This window comes from Mirounga angustirostris, unplaced genomic scaffold (genome assembly GCF_029215605.1).
Source record: "Mirounga angustirostris isolate CCGP_5_RB_7025 unplaced genomic scaffold, mMirAng1.0.hap1 SCAF_5, whole genome shotgun sequence".
NCBI classification, from domain to species: Eukaryota; Metazoa; Chordata; class Mammalia; order Carnivora; family Phocidae; genus Mirounga; species Mirounga angustirostris.
This window is the reverse complement of record NW_026991713.1, coordinates 154,097,002-154,118,470: the sequence shown is the minus strand read 5'-3', so window position 1 is coordinate 154,118,470 and position 21,469 is coordinate 154,097,002. Positions and strand designations below refer to the sequence as shown.

The 21,469-nt window shown below is 44.4% G+C and overlaps 2 protein-coding genes across 4 annotated transcripts in view; both read left to right on the top strand.

Annotated features, from left to right (window-relative positions):
• The window catches only part of TMC7 (transmembrane channel like 7), a 50,457-nt gene extending 41,537 nt beyond the window's left edge, over positions 1 to 8,920 (top strand). For all 3 annotated transcript variants that reach the window (XM_045875068.3, XM_064592599.1, XM_064592600.1), the window contains 3 exons: positions 586 to 741; positions 5,463 to 5,541; positions 6,809 to 8,920. In XM_045875068.3, the coding sequence (XP_045731024.1) occupies positions 586 to 741; positions 5,463 to 5,541; positions 6,809 to 6,889 (316 nt within the window). In that variant the 3' untranslated portion in view covers positions 6,890 to 8,920. The remainder of the gene's footprint in view (positions 1 to 585; positions 742 to 5,462; positions 5,542 to 6,808) is intronic.
• A 2,814-nt stretch (positions 8,921 to 11,734) lies between these two features.
• Positions 11,735 to 21,075, top strand: COQ7 (coenzyme Q7, hydroxylase). The gene is made up of 6 exons (XM_045875067.3): positions 11,735 to 11,894; positions 16,732 to 16,910; positions 18,308 to 18,422; positions 19,562 to 19,701; positions 20,389 to 20,457; positions 20,864 to 21,075. The coding sequence occupies exons 1-6, from the start codon at positions 11,819 to 11,821 to the stop codon at positions 20,939 to 20,941; spliced, it is 657 nt and encodes a 218-aa protein (XP_045731023.1). The 5' UTR covers positions 11,735 to 11,818; the 3' UTR covers positions 20,942 to 21,075.
• The last annotated feature ends 394 nt before the right edge of the window (positions 21,076 to 21,469 follow it).

The window sequence follows — 21,469 nt, the reverse complement described above, 5'->3', positions numbered from 1 at the left end:
GTTTTACCCATTGCTTTTGATTGCTGTGTCTCCTTACTCTCCATTAATTTTATTTATTTTAAGTAATCTCTACAGCCAACGTGGGGCTCAAACTCACAACCCTGAGATCAAGAGTTTTATTTTCTTCTGACTGAGCCAGCCAGGGGCTCCTCCTTATTCTCTTTTAATCTTTGATTCTTGAGGGGCGCCTGGCTGGCTCTTGGTGGAGCATATGACTCTTGATCTGGGGGTCCTGAGTTCGAGCCCCATGTTGGGCGCAGAGCCTTTTTTTTTTTTTTAATTAATTAATTTAAAAAAATCTTTGATTCTTTGAAGAGTCCACAATAGTTTCCGCACCTCCAAATTAAGAGACTGGTGAATAAAATCACCACCACATTCTGGATCTGTTTGATTGTTGTCTCATAGTGTCATTTAAATTGCTCTTCTGTGCCAAATTTCCTGTAAACTGGAAGTTTAGTCTAGAGACTAGATGAAGTTTCAGGGTCAGCGTTTTTGGCCAGAATGTTCCAGAAGGCCCGTACGATCAGGCAGTTCCTCTCGGGTCACTGATAACAAGCCTAAGCCCCTGGGTCTATGTCTTGGCAGCATCCCTTCCTCAAAAGCCTGTGGGCCATTCACCAACTTCAACACCACCTGGGAGGTGGTCCCCAAGACAGTGAGCACCTTTCCCAGCTCACTGCAGTCCCTGGTCTATGGCGTCACATCGGAAGCCTTTGCAGTGCCTTTTTTCATGATCATCTGGTGAGTAACAACTGCCTGGACCCTTGCAAGTATTCTCCATTGAGGCACATGGAGCTTTCCCCACTGGGAAATGGGAGCTCACCTGTCACACTCAATAAGTTACCAAACCCCCCTCTCCCTCTGCCCCCTCCCTGCCTGTGTGCTCTCTCTCTCTCCTCACTCTCTCTCTCAAATAAATAAATCAAATATTTAATAAAAAGGGCGGGGCACCTGGGTGGCTGAGTCAGTTAAGCATCTACCTTTGGCTCAGGTCATGAGCCCGGGGTCCTGGGATCGAGCCCCGAGTTGGGCTCCCTGCTCAGCAGGGAGTCGGCTTCTCCCTCTCCCTCTGCTGCTCCCCCTGCTTGTGTGCTCTCTCTCCTACCCTCTCTCTCTTAAATTTAAAAAAACAGTTTCCGAACCTCTGTGAGCCTTACTTTCCCATCTTTAAAATGGGCATCATAATAGTGATTCTTTTTTTTTTTAAGATTTTGTGTATTTATTTATTTAGAGAGAGAGAGAGAAAGCATGCACATGTGAATGGGGGAGGGGCAAAGGGAGAGGGAGAGAATCCCAAACAGACTCTGCGCTGAGCAGGGAGCCTGCCACAGGGCTCGATCTCAACGACCTTGAGACCGTGACCTGAGCTGAAACCAAGAGTTGGAAGCCACTGGGAGGCTCCATAATAGTGACCCGTTAAGAGAGTCATTGAGTGGGTTCGGTAAGATCCCACAGCTAAAGCAGTTAGCCTAATGCTTGCCATAAAAACCCAATAAACATTGCTGATTAATATTATTGATTATTTACAAACTCACTTGCACTTTGATAAAGTGACTGGGGCGCCTGGGTGGCTCAGTCGTTAAGCGTCTGCCTTCGGCTCAGGTCATGATTCCGGGGTCCTGGGATCGAGCCCCACATCGGGCTCTCTGCTCAGCGGGAAGCCTGCTTCTCCCTCTCCCACTCCCCCTGCTTGTGTTCCCTCTCTCGCTGTCTGTCTCTCTGTCAAAATATATAAATAAAATCTTAAAAATAAAGTGATTACTGGGCAGAGAAGAGCACTGGATTAGAAGCATGCACTTGAGGGGCGCCTGGGTGGCTCAGTTGGTTAAGTGACTGCCTTCGGCTCAGGTCATGATCCTGGAGTACCGGGATCGAGTCCCACATTGGGCTCCCTGCTCAGCAGGGAGTCTGCTTCTCCCTCTGACCTCTCATGCTCTCTCTCTATCTCATTCTCTCTCAAATAAATAAAATCTTTAAAAAAAAAAAAAGAAGCATGCACTTGAACCCTGGCTTTACTACTTATACGCAGTACGTGTTTTCCCTGTGCCTCAGTTTCCTCACCTGGAAAATGGGGGTAAGAATGGCACATACTTCATAGGGTTGTGAGAAGAAGGAAATACGATTAACAAAGTGAAATGCATAGCAGAGGACCTGGCCCTTAGTAAAGGCTCAGTAAATGACAGGTGTTGTACATCAAGGTAACAAGAGTCTTTGCTGCATAGTGATTCATTTTGAGTGTTAAAGTAATTCTAGGGCCACCTGGGTGGCTCATTTGGTTAAGTTTTTTTTTTTTTTTAAGATTTTTAAAATTTATTTATTTGACAGAGAAAGAGAGAAGCAGGGGGAGCGGCAGGCAGAGGGAGAGGGAGAAGCAGGCTCCCCGCTCAACAAGGAGCCCGATGGGCTCGATCCCAGAACCCTGGGATCATGACCTGAGTCGAAGGCAGACGCTTAACTGACTGAGCCACCCGGGTGCCCCTAAGCGTCTGACTTGATCTCAGCTCAGGTCTCAGTATCAGGGTTGGGAGTTCAAGCCCCGCATTGGGCTTCACCCTGGGTGTGGAGCCTACATTAAAAAATAATAATAATAAAATAATTCGAATCACAAATGTACATTGAGGTCTTACTATGTGCTGGGTGTTCTAATTGTAGCCTATCCTCATTATTCATGGATTTCATTTTTTGTGTCTGTGTTGTGAATATGCCTACTTGCTAAAAATATTCTGTAACCCCCAAATCAATACTCGAAGCAGTTTCATGGTCATTTGTGGACTTGCACAGAGTAGCAAAAAATTGGACTCACCCAAAAAGCACTTAGTCTATTTGGGCTGCTATAACAAAATATAGACTAGGTGGCTTATAAATAACAGGAATTTATTGCTTATAGTTCTGGAGGCTGCAAGTCCAAGATCAGGTGTCCGTCAGTGTGTTAGGTGAGAGCCCTCTTCTGGCTTGCAGACTTCTCATATCCTCACGTAGCAGAAGGGACAAGCTAGCTCTCTGGGGTCCGTTTGATCGGGGCACCAGTCCCATTCCTGAGGGCTCTGTCCTCATGACCTAGTCACCTCCCAAAGGCCCCACTTTCTAATACCATCACCTTGGGATTAGGATTTCAACATATCAATGTGGGGGGGGGCACACATTCTCACCATAGCATGCTTGTTACCGGCCAGCGTCTAGACAACGCGATAGTCTGCCTTCTTGTTTCAGCTCTCATACTATGAATGTCCTTTTGTGATCTCTATGGGGCCAAGTTTCTTGCAGTTTGTGCTTTTGGTGGATCGTTTCACTGTTTAAGTTGGCCCCAAGCATACTGAAGTGCTTCTTAGTCATTCCTAAGTGCAAGAGGGCTGTGATGTGCCCTACAAAGAAAATAGGTAAGTTAGATAAGCTTTATTCAGGCATGCGTTATAGTGCTGGTGACGCCGAGTTCAATGCTAAGGGATCAACAATAATATTTTTTTTAAAGATTTTATTTATTTATTTGAGAGAGAGAATGAGATAGAGAGATCATGAGGGTCAGAGGGAGAAGCAGGCTCCCTGCCGAGCAGGGAGCCCGATGCAGGACTCGATCCTGGGACTCCAGGATCATGACCTGAGCCGAAGGCAGTCGTTTAACCAACTGAGCCACCCAGGCGCCCCAACAATAATATCTAAATAAGGTGTCTTTAAACAGAAACAAGGTTATATATTGATAACTTTCTTTTTCAATAAATAAGAAACATAAGGTATTGATCAGTTGACAAAAATGTTGTGACTCAAGGAACCTACCCCTGTACATCCCCTAGGGGCACTGGTTCAGAATTCACTAATTCATTGTTCCTGGAGACTTTATAGAATATAACTACCGCAAATACCTGGAACTGATTGTAGCTAGCGTGTATTAACTGTAATGACATGATTACAGTTATCCCATGATATAGTCTTACAGTAAAAGCCCACCACCATGCAAGAAGAGAACCCCAAAAATTTATTTGTTAAAGGCAGGATACCTTTGATGGAGATTAATAAAATGATTTGGGGAAACTATACAGACAGCGTGGAATTCCGAGTATCTCAGGATCCAGCTACTCCATCCTCCTACTCCAGCTGTGGCTTGACTGGCACCATTTGGTGGTGGTTTCCTCATCTGGCCATTCTTGCCCTGTGGCCATGGTGTCTTCCAGAAGAGTATCATTGATATCAGTGATTCCAGTGGCCCTTATTTCCTCAGCCCTCTCTGGGGGGATTGGACAGGAAACCACCTCCCCTTCATGGAACGGAATGAGGTTTCCTACTGTTTCCCTGGGAGCTCGCCCTCCACTCCACGTGCCCCTCTCCCCAAAGATAATAACTTCAACCGCCCCCATTTTGAGGGCTGGGACCACACAGAAGATAGGAGCCAACTGCCAATTGCTTTTATTCAAAGATGTATTATCCTAGGCTTGTTGTCCCCAGGTTTTACTGTATTATCCCCATTGTTCAGATGAGGAAACGGAGGCCAGGGAGGTATCACAGTGATCATCCACAGCCAGTTCATTCCATACTGATCTGACTGTCTGGACCATTTCCTTCTCTTTCCCTGTCATATTGCGTGTGCCCGGGAACATCAACAACTTTTAATATTAACGTAAAAAGCAAGGCATGAATCAGTCTCTGCTATCCCTGCCGACTAAAAATCCCTCTGCTTAGGAGAGATTTCTTTCTTTCTTTCTTAAAGATTTTATTTTTTTTTTTAAAGATTTTATGTATTTATTCATGAGAGACAGAGAGAGAGAGAGAGAGAGAGGCAGAGGGAGAAGCAGGCTCTCCGCTGAGCAGGGAGCCCGATGCGGGACTCGATCCCAGGACCCTGGGATCATGACCTGAGCCGAAGGCAGATGCTTAACCATCTGAGCCACCCAGGCGCCCTTTATTTATTTATTTTTTTTAAGTAATCTCTACACCCAATGCAGGGCTTGAACCCACAACCTCAAGATCAAGAGTTGTGCCCCAGATTTTTCCTCCCTCCCTTCCTTCCTCCCTCCCTCCTTCCTTCCTTCCTTCTTTCCCCTCCCTCCCTCTCTCTCCTTTCTTTTTTTTTCTTTTCTTTTTCTTTCTTTCTCTTTTTTTCTTTCTCTCTCTCTCTCTCTCTCTCTTTCTCTCTTTCTTTCTCTCTTTTTTTCCCTAACAAAAGTAAACCTGTTCTGGGGCGCCTGGGTGGCTCAGTCAGTTAAGCGGCTGCCTTCAGCTCAGGTCATGATCCCAGGGTCCTGGGATCGAGCCCCGCATCGGGCTCCCTGCTCAGCGGAGAGCCTGCTTCTCCCTCTCCCTCTGCCTGCCGCTCCCCCTGCTTGTGCTATTTCTCTCTCTGTGTCAAGTAAATAAAAAAATCTTAAAAAAAAAAAAAAAGTAAGCCTGTTCTGGGCAAAATGGAACCGGTTGTTTTTCCAGGGGCCGTCAAATGGCACAAACTCCCTGGTGACCTCTCCCTTCTGTTGCAGCCTCGTCATGTTTTACTTCATCGCCCTGGCTGGAGCACACAAGCGGGTGGTGGTCCAGCTCCGAGAGCAGCTGTCCCTGGTAAGGAAGAGCAGGTGCAGAGGGTCATGGCTGGGGACATCTACCCAGGACACCTCAAGAAAAGTGCCGCTTTCCCCAGGGAGAGGGTAGAGTGCCGTGGCCCTGCTCACCACCGCTTCCCAGAACTGCCTTCGGCCCAGGCCTTGTCCAGCTTCATTCAGTCACGGGCTCATCCATGCCTTCAACGTGTGCTTTGATCACTGCGTGCTCCTCATACTGTGCTAGGACACAGTGGTGACCGAGAGAGATGAGACTGCTAAATGGTTACAGAAAAACCAATTCCCATAGCGGGAGCCGCTGTGAAGGTCATACGGACGAGGTAGTTAGATGAGGAGCGGCCCTCTGCTGCCGTAGATGGTGGCTGCGGAGGGCCTCTTTGCGGAGGTGACATGGGAGCTGAGACTTGAAGGACGAGCAGCCGATTGTGGGAGGTCTCGGGGGTGAGAGTAATAGCCAGAGGGGACAGCGAGGGCATTCCCAGGAGCTGGACGACAGGTGGCATGGCTGGAGAGGCAAGATGATGCTGGATTATCAGCTGGGGTCACAGCACAGGGTGGGGTTCTGGTGACAAGTTTGGGTTTAATTCTGAGTGTGATGGGAAACCAATGAAGTGTGTTAAGTAGCAGTCTGATGTACATTTCTTTTTAAGATTATTTATTTATTTAGAGAGAGAGTGCGTGAGCCAGCGAAGGGGGAGGGCAGAGGGAGAGAGAGAATCTCAAGCGTACGTCACACTGAGTGCAGATCCCAACTCAGGGCTCAGTCTCACACGACCTTGAGATCACAACCCGAGCAGAAACTGAGAGTGAGATGTTCAACCGACTGTACCACCCAGGCCCCCCATCAGTCTGACGTACATTTTTTTTTTTTTTTTAGATTTTTTATTTATTTGCGAGAGAGAGAATGAGAGACAGCATGAGAGGGAGGAGGGTCAGAGGGAGAAGCAGACTCCCCGCCGAGCAGGGAGCCCGATGCGGGACTCGATCCCGGGACTCCAGGATCATGACCTGAGCCGAAGGCAGTCGCTTAACCAACTGAGCCACCCAGGCGCCCTGACGTACATTTTTAAAAAGACTGTTGGCCCCTTTGTGGACAAGGGGCTGTGGAGGGGCAAGAGGGCAAGAGGCAGACCAGTCTGGAGGCCGTTACCACCGTCCAGTGGTTAGGATCCTTAACCCCGAGTCTGACAGGGAATTGACTAGGTTGAAATGATGATATTTGCTTCCAAATATATTGAATGTGCTCTCGCACCGATTTCTCTCTTTAGGAAAGTCGTGACAAGCGTTACCTGATCCAGAAACTAACAGAAGCGCAGAAGGATATGAAGAACCGACTGGACTGGCAATGAGGATCCTTCCACGTGTTGCTCATAAGCTGACCTGGTGACCTGCCGAGCCTACAGAGTCCACCTGGGTTTGGAGCAGAACTTTTAAAATACATTTTTCTGGAGTTCAGGTCTTCCCTGAAGGTGGCGGTGGTGTTTATGGCACCCAGCCCCTGGGGAGGGCTTTCGTGACTTAGAAAAAGCAGGTTCAAACCAAATGTTTGCCTGTAGACCAGCAGCTTAGTGACTCTCCCCCAAAACTGACTTATTAAGCCGTTTAAGGTGTCAGAACAAAAGTTGAGGAGGGAGAGCCCTTTTGTATTTTTCAAAGCTTATTTGTGTTGTCTTTTACGGTTAACATTAGTAGAGGTCACCCATTCATGAGGCTGAGTTAGTTCTTTTGCAACCAGGTTCTGGGGGTTTAGGCTGAGAAGTGTACCTTAAGAAGTAGTAGCCCTTTTGACTTAAAATGAGACCTGATTTTTTTTTTCATAAAGAGGGATCCTTGAATTGGGATGTTTGGAACAGATGGTGGAAACATGGAGAGGGTGTGTGTGTGATCCTAGCTACCTGGTGATAATATGAGAGAAAAAAGCCATTCCTGCTGGGTGAATAAGCAGTCTCTGAATACCCTGGATGAAGCTTTAGGAGGAGGGGAATGGCTACGGATTGAGGGCCTTGACGTCTTAGCTTCCGGCGCATTTTGCTGTAGCCTTCTTACTCAGGGGGAAGCTGTCTCTACAGTGCTGGGTCCCTTCTGGTCCTGAGTTCTGAGACTTAGCAAAGGGCCCTGGGTCATCAAAATTAAGAGGCAAAGTTTGTCTTTCAAGTCTTCCAAATGCCATTTCCCTCACTGCACTGAGGTTCCCAGCTCTAAAGGACACTAAACATTCCAGGCTGGAAAGGGCGGTTGAGTACGTGCACAGAGCATGGAGCTCCATGGTTTACGTGCCCGACTGTTGGAGGCCGTGGGTTGCAGCATCAGACCGGCCTGTGTCCGTGTCCCAGAGTACACAGAATGCTGGCATCTTCAAGGCACATATCCATATTTTAAGGGCTATTGTTTTGTGCCGAAAATTTTGACTTCTATTTTATAAAATATGCAGAGTATAGCTTCAGGGTTTCCATTACAGCAAAACAAAAACAAAAACAAAAAACAAAACCCATGTGCAATAAATACCTCGTCATAAGCTTACCCGAAATTGATAGCTCTGAACCTTTCAGTATAAGCCTAAATTATTGTTTCGTGTCATCAGTTCTCATCTTAGTATCTTCAGAATCTTTTCCAGAGTACTTCGTTTTGTAACAGACTGCATGAGCCTTTCTTCTGTTGTTTTCCTTCCTTTCACTGGTTCAAAACCTTTTCCTAGGGAGTAGCCTGGAGTTTAAAGCTGGGTACATATTTTAGAAAGCTGCCCCTAAGAGTATTTCCCACCCCCACTCCTACCCTCTATTACTCCAAAATGATTGACTCCTTGCTCTGAGGAGCAAAGCAAGCTTGCCATAGCTTACACATTTCTGTATATTTGCCCCTTTGCCACATCATTTTCTCGCTCTTCCCCAAAGTTAGCATTAACACGGGATATTTATGTACCTGTGAGACCAATGAGCTTTTCAAGCTAATAACTAGTATCATGGAATTTTGAGTAACCAAAAGTTCATTCTGTCCTCACTTGAAAAAAATTCTAATTGGAGTTAGGGACTAATATGCGTTTTTGTCTAGCACACTTACATACATATATGTTTTTGCCTTCACCATGATTCTGAGGACAGTCAAGTTGTGTGTGTGTGTGTGCGCGTGCGTGCGCGTGTGCATGTATGTAAGTGTGTGAGATGGAAGCTCCGTTCTTTCCCTCTTATAAAATTGATACTGATGTATGCTAATATATTCATTTTGGTTAAATGCTGCTGATTTGCATACCTCTTACTTGAATGTTTTTATATATTTTGATAACTTTAATAACTTCAAGTGATGTCTGTGTAATTGTTGGAAGTGCAGGTCTAACAAATGTGCCTTAAAACTACTGATTAAACAGTATCTTGAAGGTTTTAAAGTGTGTTTGTGTATATTGGAATTCATGGAGGTTTCCTGTCAGCCATCAAGTGATCATAGAAAACTATAGCAGTTTGTAAAGTCGCTCTTTGCCTTTTCCTAGAATCACAGAAGTGTTTAATGCAATCATCAGATGAGTGCTTTTAAGACTCCTTGGTTGTGCTGAAGCCAAGGAGGGGTATATGTGTGTGTTTTAAACTGAAAAGACATAAAGTTATTTCAGGCACTCCCCTTCCCATTTCCCACTCCCCAGAGGGAACCACTGCTAATGATGTTTAATTTATTCTCCCAGAAAATTATAATCCATATTCAAGCAGATATATATGTGTGGTTGAATGTATGAAATATATGTTTCTGAGCTTCTCCCTTTTTTCTCCTTAATAACATCTTGAAGATCTTTCCATATAAGTAGCCACCTCATTCTTTTTAATACACACCATTCCATTGTATCAGTGTGTAAGGGTTAGCTCCTTGCTAGATACTTTGTTTTCAACTCACCAACATCCCCTATCCTGTTACAAACAGGGAGAGCTGGAATTTTAAAAGTCCCTGCAAGCCTGTCTCTGTTTCTCTGTTCTGCCCCATTCTCCTAAAGAACAGGTTGTTCTTTATCAAGGCAGGCTTCCATATTCTTGAAATCACAAAATATTCTCATCTTGGCAAAGAGAAGAATCCAGTTAGGCAAGCTTTTAGTTGGCAATATCTGATTGCAGCTACTCACAAGTAAATAATGATGAAGAAAGGAATTAATTTTGCCAGAGTGGAGCTGCAAGATCTGATCCCTGGGAAGATAGGACTTCTGAATGTATCTTTAGATAGGGTATGGCTTTGTTAGTAAATTCCATCTGGTGTATTTTCTCTCCAACGCATGGCGTGCTTGGGACCTGGGATGGCTTTGCTACTTGCTTAATTGTATAATTTTGTACAGATGTCTTCACTTTTCTGAGATAAAATTCCCTTATCTTTAAATGTAAATTAATACATATATTTACTTTTATTTTTGAGAATGGAGTTAGGGACCAATATATATTTCTTTTTGAAATTTTGTTTTTTTATTTTAAAAACACTCATTTATTATAGAAAATACAGAGGACACTGAAAGCTACAGAGAAGAAGTAAAAAATCACACATAAGCACCATTTATGGACATTCACTGTTAATCTTGCCAAGTTCCTTTTAAGATAAAGAGCACAGAGGGAGGATGGGATGAAAAGAAAGAAAAAAATAATGGTATTCTGATTTCTTTTTCACTTACCATGTTTTTTCAAAAGTTCTTTATAAACATTTCAATGGGCTACATAATATCATACAGATGGGTCATAATTTTTAACATTCCTTTGCTGCTTAACATTTTGTTTTCAGATTTTCCTGACAATAACTGGGACATCTATAAATTTTTTTGTTAACGCTTAAGGACAGAGACCTAGAAGTGGGATTACGACAAAGGTTTAGAAAGAACGTTTTAGGGCCTTTGAGAGGTTTACACTCTCAGTAGCTTTACATGAGAATGTTACATCATCCTCGCTTTCACTAAGTATTGGGTTTAAAAAACTATGGAATAGTTCACCATAATTTGAAAGTATTGTAGTTTGTTAGAGTAGTTTGAAAACAACCAGCACCTTTCATAGTGTATATTAAATGTTTTATAGTAACTGGGAAAAACGATATAATCCAAGGGTGTAAAGTAGAAAGTGAAAGATCCCTTCTCACAATCCCAACCGTCTAAAATTACCAATATTAAATGTTTTGTTAAATATCCTTCCAGATATGCATCTTTGATTTTTTCCTTTCATATATATACCCTACACATTTGAAAAATTATTTCTATTGGATAGATCCCTTGAAGGAGGGTTGCTGTATCAGTGGACATGCATTATTTTAAAAATATACAACAAAACTTTTTTCATAAGTCTTTTTTAGTAGTTTTAGAATCACAGTAAAATTGACAGGAAGGTAGAGATGTCCCATATACCCTTTGCCCTCCACATGCATAGTCACCCCCAGCAGAGTGGTACATTTGTTAGAATTATGAGCCGACACACACAGAGTATGCAGGTTATGTTATACGTCCTCTCTCCCCCCACCTATGCCCCCCAAAACAATTTGCACCGATATGAACACCAACAGTAAAGTGGAAACAAACAAACAAAAAAACATGTTCTTTGTACAAAACCTAAAACTAGAAAGAAGATAAAGCTGTTGGCTTTACCTAGAGGCACTACTGACCACGTGGTGAGTTTAATTTTATCATGCAATTTCTATTTTATTTTTATTTTTTAAAGGCTTCTTTTTTTTTTTTTTTAAGATTATTTATTTATTTATTTGCCAGAGAGAGACACAGTGAGAGAGGGAACACAAGCAGGGGGAGGGGAGAGGGAGAAGCAGGCTTCCCGTGGAGCAGGGAGCCCGACGTGGGGCTCGATCCCAGGACCCTGGGATCATGACCCGAGCCGAAGGCAGTCGCTTAACCAACTGAGCCACCCAGGCGCCCAATTTCTACTATTTTAAAGTCGCTGTAGGATACACATAGAGAAAACTCTCCTTCCATGTTGGTAAAGCAAAAAATACAATGGCTGTGCCAATAAAGAATCCCTTCATGATCCTTTTTCCCAGGAATTTACCCTGGCGGGATCTTGAGAAGAGCAATCTAGCATCCTCATCTCCCTCGCAACCCAAGTCTCTTTTACAACCGTCGCTCTACTGAGTGATTGATGGTGATCATATTCAATATCATCTTCTCACTTGCCCTTTCCAGCCAATCGAATGGAAGCGGGGGCTTAGGGGCGTGTCCACCGATGCAAAGACACGCAGCGTATGTCTTACGTCTGCTGTGTCATCAGTCTGCGCTGACCGCACGTTTAGCCCGCCTCGCGCAGTGGAGCTGTTACCTTGTCACGACAATGAGCTGGACCGCGGCGGCGGCGGCGGTTCGCTCCCTGTGGCGGCTGCGCGCGGGCGCCCTGCGGCCTCTCTCAGGTAAAGGAGGAGCGCGGCCGCGTACGCGCGCTGTACCGGCGGGCCAGGGGATTTTCGCCTGTGACCTGGGCCGGAGAGGTCACGGGGGCAGACGTTCATAGACGTCATAAGGCTGCGACGGAGCGCGACTTCGAGGCGTGAACCTTGGGGCGGTGATAGGCGGGGTGGGAACGTAGTGTGTTGGGAGACTGCGGGGCGGGAGGAGCGTGGTGTTCGGCCGGGTGGAGCTGTCAGCTCACAGTCGACGCTCTGTGGATGACATAACTGCACACCCGTGCCGGGCCGTCACTGCAGGTGTGGTCGGCATTCCAGGCTGAGCACAGGTGGCGACCTTGAAAGTTCAGTGCCCTACGGGTGTCATCGTAACCTTCGCTCAGGGCATTGCTATGCACAGCGTGATCATCAGCGGCATGGGCTTGTTAGAAGTGCAGGTTCAAAGGACCCACCCTGACTTACAGGGTCGCTTTGTCTGTATTTTTTTTTTTTTAAGATTTTATTTATTTATTTGAGAGAGAGAGAATGAGAGACAGCATGAGAGGGAGGAGGGTCAGAGGGAGAAGCAGACTCCCCGCCGAGCAGGGAGCCCGATGCGGGACTCGATCCCGGGACTCCAGGATCATGACCTGAGCCGAAGGCAGTCGCCTAACCAACTGAGCCACCTAGGCGCCCCTCGCTTTGTCTGTATTTTAACAAGACCTTCGAAAGACTTGCATGCACTATAAAGTTTGAGAGGCCACCAGGGTGGTGGAAGAAGCATAGAAATTGGATTAGGGAGATGGGTTAGGACCCCCGGTCCTTCTCTGATCCTTTTTTCATCAGAGCTGCCTCAGAAAATTGTTGTGAAGTCGTTTTTTCAAAGCTAAATCATTCGTGTACCACCTAAATATTTTTGTCTTTTAGCAATACCACTTGTACTTCTGATTACTAAATGTGCTTTTTCTACAACCGTGTTCCATTTTTAAATTAAATAATTTCACGGAAACTAAATCCTTATGGTAAAAACGGAAAACCAGTATTGCCTGCCCCTAATAATCAAAAAATAAATGTGCTGAAAACAAGTTAGTAAATTGTATTAGATACTGTTGTCTACCAAGGCCTGAACCCCAAACTGTCTTTCTTTATGTTTTTGTTTTTGTTTTTTTTTTTTATTCATGAGAGACAGAGCAAGAGAGAAAGGCAGAGGGAGAAGCAGGCTCCCAAGGAGCAGGGAGCCCGATGCGGGACTCGATCCCAGGACCCCGAGATCATGACCTGAGCTGAAGGCAGACGCTTAACCATCTGAGCCACCCAGGCGCCCTCTTTCTTTATGGTTTAAAAAAAAAAAAAAGGGGGAGGGATGGGATGGGAGATTAGCAAGTATTAGGAAGGCATTTGTAAACTGAAACATTCTCCTTAATGAAATCAAAGGAATTGTGAAAGAATTTAAAAGAGAGTAACTCTTACTACATGGGTGTATTTAATGCATGTTCATAAACCACTTAAGATCTTCCCATATACCACTTAAAATCTCCTAGGTACCATCATTGGTAGGTGTTTCACACTTTGAGAAAGCACTAACATAAAATGATGCATTTGAGAGCTTCTAGCACTGGGCCTCAACTTTATTTTTACTCAATTTTAAAATGTGTGACAAGGGCGCCTGGGTGGCTCAGTTGATTAAGCGACTGCCTTCGGCTCAGGTCATGATCCTGGAGTCCCGGGATCGAGTCCCGCATTGGGCTCCCTGCTCGGCAGGGAGTCTGCTTCTCCCTCTGACCCTCCTCCCTCTCATGCTTTCTGTCTCTCATTCTCTCTCTCTCAAATAAATAAATAAAATCTTTAAAAAAAAAAACAAACAATAAAATGTGTGACAATGCGGGCAAAACTCAGAGGGTTGTTAAACGTGGCTTTTAATGTTCCTTTGTTGAGCCAATGAGCATAGCAGAATAAGAATCATTCTTTTTCATTTATAAAGTTGCTTGCTTCCTGTATCTCATTTTATCTTTATGATAACTAAGTAAGAAAGGTGTTACTATTGTATGTTTCCTTAAAAAGGAAATAACCTGATTGTTATTGCCAATTTTATATGTAAGAAATGGTGATTCTAAAAAAAAAAAAGTGCTGATTTGGATTTGTCCAAGGTTAGTGTTAAAGACAGGAAATGCATTTTCTTTCTTTCTTTCTTTCTTTTCTCTCTTTTAAAGATTTTATTTTATTTTTTTTAAGTAATGAAGTAATCTCTGCTTCCAATGTAGGGCTCGAATCCACAACCCCAAGATCAAGAGTCACATGCTCTCCCAACTGAGCCAGCCAGGTGCCCCAACCATCCCATACTTTTTTTTTTTATTTTTTATTTGTTTAAAGATTTTTATTTATTAATTTGACAGAGAGAGAGTGCAGCAGGCAGAGGGAGAGTGAGAAGCAGGCTCCCCACTGAGTAGGGAGCCCTATGCGGGACTCGATCCCAGGACCCTGGGATCATGACCGAAGGCAGACGCTTAACGACTGAGCCACCCAGGCGCCCCCATCCCATACTTTTTAAAGACACCTTGCAGAGATTTTGAAAAGGTAGATGGCAAATATTCCACACACCCCACAAAAAAATCATTTATTAGGTGCCTGAATCTGGAAAAGTGGTGCAGTGCTAGGGAACTAGTATGTTTTTAATAGAAATACAGTCCTGCCCGTTAGAAGTCAGCTGTGTATTTGAACTCATCCTGTGTACTCAGCCACTTGGCTATTTCTCCTTAAATGTTTTTTTTTTTTTTTAATGAGTACTCGGTTGTCTTTCCCATTAACATGTTTTTGGATGGGAATAACAAATGAAAGAACAAGCCATCACGATTATCTTGAGAAATAGGGCCAGCTCATCATTTTTAATTTCAATTCCTAGGAGTCCTCTTTCTGCAAGGAGGTCAGATTAATCCGAGCACCAGTCCTCGGACTTGGAGGCAACAACTTGGGACAGGCTACCTTGACTTTGTCAAATGTGTCAAATTGTTCTCCATACAAAAACATGGTCATGGACCATAGTGACCTGCTCTGTGATGGCACAGATCTGAGTGGTACATTACACCTAGCAGAACTTGGACTCCATCCAGTTGTTGGTGTCCACTTCCTAGATTCCATCCAGTTTCTTGAGACAGATATGCTCAGTGAGATGGAGCAGGTCATGTGGAGGAGTGGATCAAAGCTGGGTCACTATGTTTCAGAACCCCATGTCCATTCTACTTTCTTTAGTGAGGCATTTAAAACTCTGGTCGAACCTGGTCGAAAAGTTCAAATGCAGAATCACCCCAAATTTTATCCAGCCTATCCCATCAACTTGTGTCCAAAGTACTCAAGCCTTTTAATGAAAACCCTACAGATGTACTGAAAGTGAAGTTTTCCTCACATTTCCAGAGTATAGAAGTTAGGCTAACTGAGAAGAGGTCTGTCTTAAAGATATGGTAGTCATGCATAAGAGCCTTCAAACACATCTCAAGATGATACCAATACACGTCACAGTTCACATTACAAACTGACTGGCTTCCCTGCTCTCCATTTTTCATATCTGCAAAATGAGCTGATAACCCCTTAACACACCTAAACACATTGTAAAACTCTTAGGGGAAAAAACTCTGGGGATGCCTAATGCAAGGCTCAGAGAATACAATCAAGGTATTACTACTATGAGATCTTTTAAAAGACAAAATTTAATCTGTCCTGAAGAATTTATATATATATATATTTTTTAAAGATTTTATTTATTTATTTGAGAGAGAGAGAATGAGTGAGAGAGAGCACACATGAGAGAGGGGAGGGTCAGAGGGAGAAGCAGACTCCCTGCCGAGCAGGGAGCCCGATGCAGGACTCGATCCTGGGACTCCAGGATCATGACCCGAGCTGAAGGCAGTAGCTTAACCAACTGAGCCACCCAGGCGCCCAAGAATTTATATTTTGAAGAGAAGCATTGAGTTGAATTGATAATGTGCCATAACGAGATCAAACCTAAGCTCTAAGGTTCATTCTCCAAATCACATGCCCCTGGGTGTTTTGAGAGAACTTCAATCTGTGGTTCTCAACCTAGGCTGCAGAAACGATTCGTGCACAGAGCTTGTTAAAAAGATCCACCCCAAGGGCGCCTGGGTGGCTCAGTTGGTTAAGCAACTGCCTTCGGCTCAGGTCATGATCCTGGAGTCCCGGGATCGAGTCCCACATCGGGCTCCTTGCTCGGCAGGGAGTCTGCTTCTCCCTCTGACCCTCCTCCCTCTCATGCTCTCTGTCTCTCATTCTCTCTCTCGCAAATAAATAAAATCTTTAAAAAAAAAAAAAGATCCACCCCAAGATTGACTTGGGTGGAGCACCCATGGTTTTGAAAGCTCTGTAGGAGGTTTTGTGCCCAGGGGTGGGAACAAAGCAGGCCCAGAGGGGAGGACAGCTGGAGAACCATGCTCATCTAGAGACCACATGCCTCACTGCCACATTAGCTGCATGCTGAAAAGACAGGTTCAGTATTTCCAGATCTTTTTATGCTTAATGTGAAGCCAGAGATCCAGATATTTAGGTAAAATCTATGTTTTAAATGTTGGTAACTAATTCACTTTTAAAAAAGGAGGGGGCTGCCTGGCTGGCTCCGTCAGTAGAGCATGTGACTCTTGATCTCAGGGTCGTGAGTTCAATCCCCACGTTGGGCGTGGAGCCTACTTTTAAAAAACAAAATAAAGCACTGCAGGTTAAACAGAATACGTTTATGGGCATATCCTACCTATGGGGAACTCATCTGTGACCTTTGTTCTAAAGTGCTCCTTTCTTCTGCCTGGAAAAGGAAACATCTGTTTTACCCGAGAGTAATAAAGAATAAATATTTGCATTGCAGCTTATGGAAGAAGAATCAGCGTCAGGTTTTACAGTTTAGGAATGACCTTAGACAATATCAATCGGGCAGCTGTGGATCGAATAATCCGGGTGGATCATGCAGGTGAATATGGAGCAAACAGAATATATGCAGGACAGATGGCCGTCCTGGGCCGGACCAGTGTCGGGCCAGTCATTCAGGTGGGTACTTCATTATCCCTCTCAGCCTGATCTTACTGAGCAGCATGGTGATCCAAAGGCCTTAAAGTCATAGATCACATTATGTCATGCATTTGCAGGGGAGAGCAAAAATTGGTTATTAGGGTGGGGGCAGAGGAATGAAAAGTATATTATTCTTTTTTTTTTAAAGATTTTATTTATTTGAGAGAGAGAATGAGAGAGAGCATGAGAGGGAAGAGGGTCAGAGGGAGAAGCAGACTCCCCGCTGAGCAGGGAACCCAATGCGGGACTCAATCCAGGGACTCCAGGATCATGACCTGAGCCGAAGGCAGTCGCTTAACCAACTGAGCCACCCAGGCGCCCAAAAAGTATATTATTCTTTTTATGTATAAAGCACAGACAGACATGTAGTACATAAACAGATATGTAGTATATCTGAAGTATTAAAATTTCATCGTGGCGTGGGATAAAAAAGGGTTAAGAGTCATTGCGTTAGGTGAAAGCACCAGTTGCTGAGAGGTTGTGATCCTGTCCCCAGTGGGGATATTTTATATCTTACAGTGAGAGGCAGAGGGAGGAGCCTGGACTTTGTAGTCACAAAGACCCAGGTTCACATTCCAGCTTTCTTCCACCTCCTACCTGTGTGACCTTGGGGAAGTTACATGACCTCTCTGGGTCTCCATTTCCATATCTACAAAATGAGCTGATAACACCTACCTCACTGGGTTTTGGTGAGGAATAAATGAACTGGCATAGAGCAGCTGATACCATGTCTGGCTTGCAGTAGACACTCAGCACAAGTTAAATTGTCTGCTCTGAGTTCTTGGGCAAGTTACTTAACCGCTCTATGCCTCACTTTCTCTATCTGTATAATGAGGATGATAATAATAGTTTGTGCAGATTAAATGAGTTGCCTTCTTAAAGCTAGTTGACAGCACCTGGCACTTAGGAAGTGCCTAAGTGTCAGCTCTTTTATCATTCTCCCTTTTTCCTTTGATGTAAATGATACATTCTAGCAGTCGAGAAGGAAATGACACATTAGGTGATACACTGCCCTCCTGATGTTGGAGTGGGCTGAACCTCTCATTTCTCATTAATGTGGACCTTGTCCTTTAATAGGCTATGCAGATCCAAGAATTTCTGCTGGAATAGTGGTTCAGGCCCACTTAATCTGGAATTGAGAGAAGAGGCTCTTCTCTTGGTTTGTTGGCACTCTCTGTATCTGCGATGCTTGTTAATCTGATCTTGTGTTTTTTCCCTCCAGTGATTCAGGGGGATTGGGGGAAATAGCAGTTCTCATTATTCATTCCATTACCATTTTGCTTCCTTTTTCCCACATGGACGGGGCATAGCTTCCTTGGTATATAGCAGGTGGCCTCTATGATGCTTATGTGTCTTTATTGTTATGTTTCTTACAGAAAATGTGGGATCAAGAAAAGGACCACTTGAAAAAGTTCGACGAGTTGATGGTTGCATTCAGGGTGCGGCCGACGATTCTGATGCCCTTTTGGAACGTGGTGGGGTTTGCACTGGGTATGTGTCTGTCCCGAAGAGTTTACATGAGCTTAGGGATCTGGCATGATTAAACTGTTAAAGTATCGATTCCATAATTCTTTCCATGTCCTCTTAAAACCTTTTTATTTCCTTAGTATTTTTAAAAGTTAAATGGACTTTTTTGGGGGGCTTGAATTTATTTAAATATTTTTTAATTTAAATCAGTACTCTTATAAATAGAAGGTACAGTAAAAACAAATACAACAGAGGAGGAAAAAACTAGAGCAATTCAGGTATACCCAGATGACGTTCCCTGACAAAGGTTCTAAACCCTAGATCAGCTCACTCTTAGAGAGAGAAGAGTAAATGTTAGAAGAGAATCAGAGGGCGCCTGGGTGGCTCAGTCGGTTAAGCGACTGCCTTCGGCTCAGGTCATGATCCTGGAGTCTCGGGATCGAGTCCCATATCGGGCTCCTTGCTCAGCAGGGGGTCTGCTTCTCCCTCTGACCCTCCTCCCTCTCATGTGCTCTCTCTCATTCTCTCTCTCTCAAATAAATAAATAAAAAAAATTTAAAAAAAAAAAAAAAAGAAGAGAATCAGAGACACACTCACCCCAAATGAAGACTTTCTTCTTGCCATAAGCCGAGGGTTAATGGGGTGCCTGGGTGGCTCAGTTGGTTAAGTGACTGCCTTCGGCTTGGATCATGATCCCAGGGTCCTGAGATCGAGACCGGCATCGGGTTCCTTGCTCCTCGGGGAGCCTGCTTCTCCCTCTCCCTCTGCCTGCCACTCCCCTGCCTGTGCTGTCTCTCTCTCTGTCAAATAAATAAATAAAATCTTTAAAAAAAAAAAAAATCACAGAGGGTTCAGAAGAGCCTTGAAAAGAGAATAGCGTTCTTATTCTGTGATTCAGGATTTAATCATGTGACCTGGTACTACCTAAAACAGCGGTTCTCACTGGAGGCAGGTTGCTCCTAAGGATACTTGGCAGTGTCTGGAGACATTTTTGGTTGTCACGACCAGGGCTGCTGCTGGCATCGAGTGGATAGAGGCCAGGGGTGCTACTAAGTGTCCTACGATGCCCAGGACGGCTGCCCCACGACAGGGACTTACCCAGCCCCAGAGCCCATAGTGCTGAGGCTGACGAACCCCGACCTGACATGATTTGACCATTCCAGGTGCAGGAACCGCCCTGCTGGGGAAGGAGGGAGCAATGGCCTGCACCGTGGCTGTGGAAGAGTCTATAGCACATCACTATAACAACCAGATGAGGACGCTGATGGAGAAGGATCCTGAAAAACATGAGGAACTTCTTCAGGTACTTGAATATACTCTGGAAAGGGGCCAGTAAGGGAGTAAAGTGTAGGTATGCAACTCTGTAAGAAGGAAAAAAAATAGAAAGTTGGGGAATGACAGGCCTTAGAAACCCAGGACAGTGCCTCATTCTTAAGGCAAGAAGCACTGAAAGCTAAAGCCATGGGCCCTGGTCATGGCTGTGACCCATCTCTGTCTCAGGCAGAGCTGGACCAGAAACCATGTCTCCTGAGCCCACGCCTGTATTCTCCACTTCTGGATCATTGATAGCTTCTGAGCGAATGTGAGCACACACCCCTCAGAATAAATAAATGAACTAATAGATACCTTCAGATAATTTTCTACAGCAGATAAGGAAACTTTAATTTTTTTTAAGTCTAAATCGGGGCTTGGTAAACCCTGGCCTGGGGCAGACCACCTGTTTCTGTAAATTGTTTTGTTGGAGCATAGCCGCGCCCATCCGTCTGTATGTCCATGGCCGCTGTGCCCTGTGCATTGGCAGAGTTGAGTAGCTGTCACGAGGACCATACAGCCTGTGGGGCTTGAAGTATTGACTCTCTGACCCTTTATAGGAAGTTTGCCTACCCCTGTCTTCAACAGGTAATATGAGGCTTTAGCTAAATTCCAGAAGAAGACAGGATAGCAGGAGAGTTGGATGCTGACTTGCTCTGATTTCTTTGTATTTAACCAGGTGATAAGGAAATTTCGGGATGAAGAGCTAGAGCACCATGACCTAGGCCTTGAACATGATGCACAGCTGGTAACCTCCCTTTACTATTTGCTTGTGGTGCTTTGAGCACCTTATTGGAAGATTAAGGGGCAGGAGGGTTTTTGTTTCTAGAGAAATAGATTTCAAAGTAACCACCAAAGAAAGCAAACCAATATACCACTTTGACAAAAAGGCAAGCAAATCATTGCTCCCAGCTGGGAATCTTATTTCTTGTCATCATTTCCCCTAGCAGCTTCTTTCCCCTTCCCGATAAGAAACTAGGTGATTCAAATGTTCTGGCAGTCCTGGAACCATCCCACCCTTATGAATTAAAACAAATTGTTAGATCCTATGTCTTACCCAGAGAGTTCCAGTCCTGCCATACCAGGCCGTGTCTTACTGCTACAATTGAACATAGAACATGTTTCTTTTGTTTCCTTATTGTCATTTTTAACAGGCTCCAGCATACACTGTTTTGAAGAGCCTTATCCAGGCCGGATGCAGCGTGGCGATACATTTATCAGAGAGATTTTAAAGTATGTCCACTTTTCCCTGTTTGTAAAAGATGACAGTGATTGAATAAGTAGCATTGACAGAAAAGGAAATGTGCAATTATCATTATATGAATTTTGTTAATAAATTGCAAGAGGTTTTTTTTGGTCAATAAAACTCTGTAGTGTTGTTTTTTTTCCTGTGCTGCCTTATGCCAGAAGGCTGATCATTCACCAGGTTCCAGTTAAAACAAGCGAAGCTGGTCTTTGTTTGGTCCATAGTTAATTTCTTTGTAAAACATCAAGAATGAATCATTAAGAAAATAATGGAAATCTTTTTTTTTTTTTAGATTTATTTCTTTTGGAGAGAGAGAGAGTGAGCACATGTGAGTGGGGGGAGGGGCAGAAGGAGAGAGTCTCCAAGCAGACTCCCTGCTGAGCGCGGAGCCCAACTTGGGGCTCAATCTCAGGACCCTGAGATCATGACCTGAGCCAAAACCAAGAGTCCGACGCTCATTCAGCTGAGCCACCCAAGTGCCCCCAAAATAACAGAAATCTCTAAGAAAAAAAAT

Coding starts and splice junctions, on each gene's coding strand:
- COQ7 (XM_045875067.3), top strand. CDS start 11,819: ATGAGCTGGACCGCGGCGGCGGCGGCGGTTCGCTCCCTGTGGCGGCTG. Junction 16,911..18,307: donor GTGTCGGGCCAGTCATTCAG/GTGGGTACTTCA, acceptor TGTTTCTTACAG/AAAATGTGGGATCAAGAAAA. Junction 19,702..20,388: donor AACATGAGGAACTTCTTCAG/GTACTTGAATAT, acceptor GTATTTAACCAG/GTGATAAGGAAATTTCGGGA.